The sequence below is a fragment of the Phalaenopsis equestris genome, unplaced genomic scaffold (assembly GCF_001263595.1).
Source record: "Phalaenopsis equestris unplaced genomic scaffold, ASM126359v1 Scaffold000236, whole genome shotgun sequence".
Lineage (NCBI taxonomy): Eukaryota > Viridiplantae > Streptophyta > Magnoliopsida > Asparagales > Orchidaceae > Phalaenopsis > Phalaenopsis equestris.
Window position 1 is genome coordinate 204865 of NW_018164678.1, and position 3025 is coordinate 207889.

Consider the following 3025-nt stretch of genomic DNA (forward strand, 5'->3'; position numbering starts at 1 on the left):
GACAATGTGAAGAGGTAATCGTGCTAGAAAAGTGATAGAAAAAGTTCCATCACCGAGATTCTCAGGAACTTTCGTTGGGCGCGGAACCATCAGGCTTGGCGCTGCCGCGACGGAGATGATCGATGAGTTCTTCAAGATCCTTGCGTGCGGATTCCCTTCCAAACATGAAGCCATACCTGGCGATCCAAAAACGAGAAGTGAGAGCAGAAATCCCTAAACCCTAACTGGAGATGAGATTTATACCAGAAAGAGACAGCGGAGAATAGTCCTGCTGCCGCCACCGTTTGAATTAAGGTAAGCCTCTTCTCCATGGCGAGAGAGAAGCAGTTGGAAAGGTTCTCTAAATTTGTAGGGTTTAATGAAATGCTCACTTTCATTTTCATTTGTAGGTAAGACAGCATAAATGTAAAAAATTAATCTTTAAATGTTAGATGTATAAATACATAAGAATTCAGTGTAATGTATGTAAATCTCCATTATTTTATATATAAGAACTGTTTTTATAGTTTTTTTTTAATAGTAAAAACAGATTCACTAAATATTTATTATAAAAAAATATATCTTAGAACAAAGGATGTAATGCAAATTAACTCAAATTTAATAGTTCCCTAGATATATATAACATGTACATGTCTGATTATATGGCAAAGTCATGTTGAATCCAGCATAAATTCTATTACACGCACTTCTAAAGAGCATTCAGAGCCCTATTTATAGAAAAATGTAGAAATCAAAAGAGTGAGAGAATCGGGTAACTAATTATGTACATTGGAATGTGTTTATAAGAATCTCAAGGAAAAGAGCTGGAGACATAAAGAACATTGTTTGTTCATGCAAACGATCGTTCAGACTCAGAAGCTGATTAAATGAAGAGAATGAACGACCCAACGAGCACTGCATGGCCGCATCACCACCAACTACCCAATAATTATCATCTTGAAATAGCGATCGCCCAAGGTGAGGTACTTTGGCATAGAAACATATATCGAAGGTTGGCAGCTTGTCGGATTAAGATTTACCCTTTATCCGATGAAATAATCCTACCTTAGGACAAACTGTCTTCACATTCAGTCTCCACAGATTGGGCGACGGAAGGTCATTGAAGACGACTGATTGATGTTGGGTCAGCCGAACGAAACACAGTCAAGTGAATGAACCCCAAGCAACCAAATTGGACAATTATGAATGTGAAGCAGTGTTCAAGGCTGTTATAGAAGCATAATGCACTAACAACGGCTATGAGGTCAGAATAAATGACATTCAGTTACAAATGTGTAAATGTAATGGCTCATTAATTATTGTAATGTTCCCCTCCTTAATAAAGAATAACAATATAACTTATAAATCTTACCTATGAACTATAAATAAGGGGATTATTTTCAACAAAAGAGAAAGGGGAACAAAATCCTGACTAAAAATATAAAGTGTTCAAATCTTTCTTCTTTCATCTAATTACCATTTTATTCCTTAGGTGTGATCTGCAAGATAAAGATTTTACTAAAGATAAAATTTTTTTGTCAATGTGTAAGATGACAATTTATCTTAAGATAAATTAAAATTTACACCTGCATAACCTGAGCAAAAAATAACATGCATTTTTCTCTCTCTCTCTCTCTCTATATATATATATATATAACATTAATCAAAAGCTATTATACGAGCCTACCGACCAACCTCATGTGCTTAAGAATTTTATCAAGTGAACCCGTGGCCCCAGTGGTCTTACAAACTGTCAACCGAAAAGTCATGGTTGGCGGCACATTCAGAGAGAGAGAGAGAGAGAGAGAGAGAGAGAGAGAGAGAGAGAGAGAGAGAGAGAGAGAGAGAGAGAGAGAGAGAGAGAGAGAGAGAGAGAGAGATTCTAAAAAAGAACAATGCTATTATTACTTGCATTAATCAATAGGTAAACCTTATTATTATAATTATTTTGTAAAACAAAAGAGTTCAATAGTAAGTATCTCCCTTATTTGGAAGACTTCACATAGCTAAAGTCTCCAAAGTAAGCATCTACACAGTTAAAAAACAATTATACATAAAAATGTTCAAAAAATACCATCTCCTAAATCCATATTAAATACAGCAATAACAAACGAATATATAAAACATGGACTCCATCAAATTCTCTCATTTACTATAACTCAATTAAGAAAAAAAAATTCATTTCAAAATCAAAGCTCATCTTCCTGAATCTGCTCGCCTCAACCAGCCGAAGGCAAATCAGCTCTCTTCCCCTTCTCCAAATCAGCCGCAACCACACCACTGCTCTCCCCTTTGCCCTCCGCCTTCCCGCTCGCCGCCATCTCGCTCATGTCCAACGCCACCTTCAACATCCTCACAACCTCGCTCATCTTCGGCCTCTCCTTCGCCTGCTTCACAAGGCAGCCATTCGCCAGGTTCGCAACCACTCTCGCAGATTTTAGAGAATACTGATACCTCAGCCTGGGATCCATAATCATGTTGAATCTCTTGCTCTCGATCGGGAACTGTTTGACCCAATCCAAGAGCTTATGCTCGTTCGTCGGGCGGTTTCGGTCGAGGGAGCGGCGGCCGGTGAGGAGTTCGTAGAGGACGACGCCGAAGCTCCATACGTCGCTCTTGGTTGTAAGATGGCCGGTTTCGATGTAGTCCGGTGCAGCGTAGCCGTAGGTGCCGACCGCCTGGTTACGGCAGCAATATAGTTTGATTCAGTTCATACAAAGCATCGGATTATAATCAATGTTGTTTTTTTTTTCCCGGATCTGACACCTAAACATTGTTATGTATACATATATACTACCAGAATTTTTTATATTGCATTAAAAATATCACTATTTTAACTTAAAAAAAAAGTGACATACAATTTTTAGGTAGAGCTGTCAAAACGGCCGGTTGTTCTCGAACAACTCGTGTTCGACTCGTTAAGAAACTCGTGTTCGGCTCGTTCGCTAAGTTAACAAGCCGAACACGAACAACACAAACAAAAATTTGTTCGTTTGTGTTTGGCTCTTTTTGACTCAAAATACTACTAATCAATTATATATATATA

General features: G+C 38.1%; 2 protein-coding genes across 2 annotated transcripts in view; both read right to left on the reverse strand.

Annotated features, from left to right (window-relative positions):
* Positions 1-6: 6 nt before the first annotated feature.
* On the reverse strand, positions 7-383 carry LOC110023926. The gene is made up of 2 exons (XM_020723584.1): positions 244-383; positions 7-176 (listed from the first exon to the last, which is right to left on the reverse strand). The coding sequence occupies exons 1-2, from the start codon at positions 381-383 to the stop codon at positions 62-64; spliced, it is 255 nt and encodes an 84-aa protein (XP_020579243.1). The 3' UTR covers positions 7-61.
* Positions 384-1998: 1615 nt separating this feature from the next.
* The window catches only part of LOC110023925 (probable serine/threonine-protein kinase PBL19), a 24683-nt gene continuing 23656 nt past the window's right edge, over positions 1999-3025 (reverse strand). Inside the window, exon 4 of the mRNA XM_020723583.1 lies at positions 1999-2657. Within this exon, the coding sequence (XP_020579242.1) occupies positions 2199-2657 (459 nt within the window). The 3' untranslated portion in view covers positions 1999-2198. The remainder of the gene's footprint in view (positions 2658-3025) is intronic.

Excerpts from the sequence above, each read along its gene's own strand:
- LOC110023926 (XM_020723584.1), bottom strand. The coding sequence starts at position 383 with ATGAAAATGAAAGTGAGCATTTCATTAAACCCTACAAATTTAGAGAAC. Across the intron at positions 177-243 it reads TTCTCCGCTGTCTCTTTCTG|GTATGGCTTCATGTTTGGAA; the intron begins GTATAAATCTCA and ends TTGGATCGCCAG.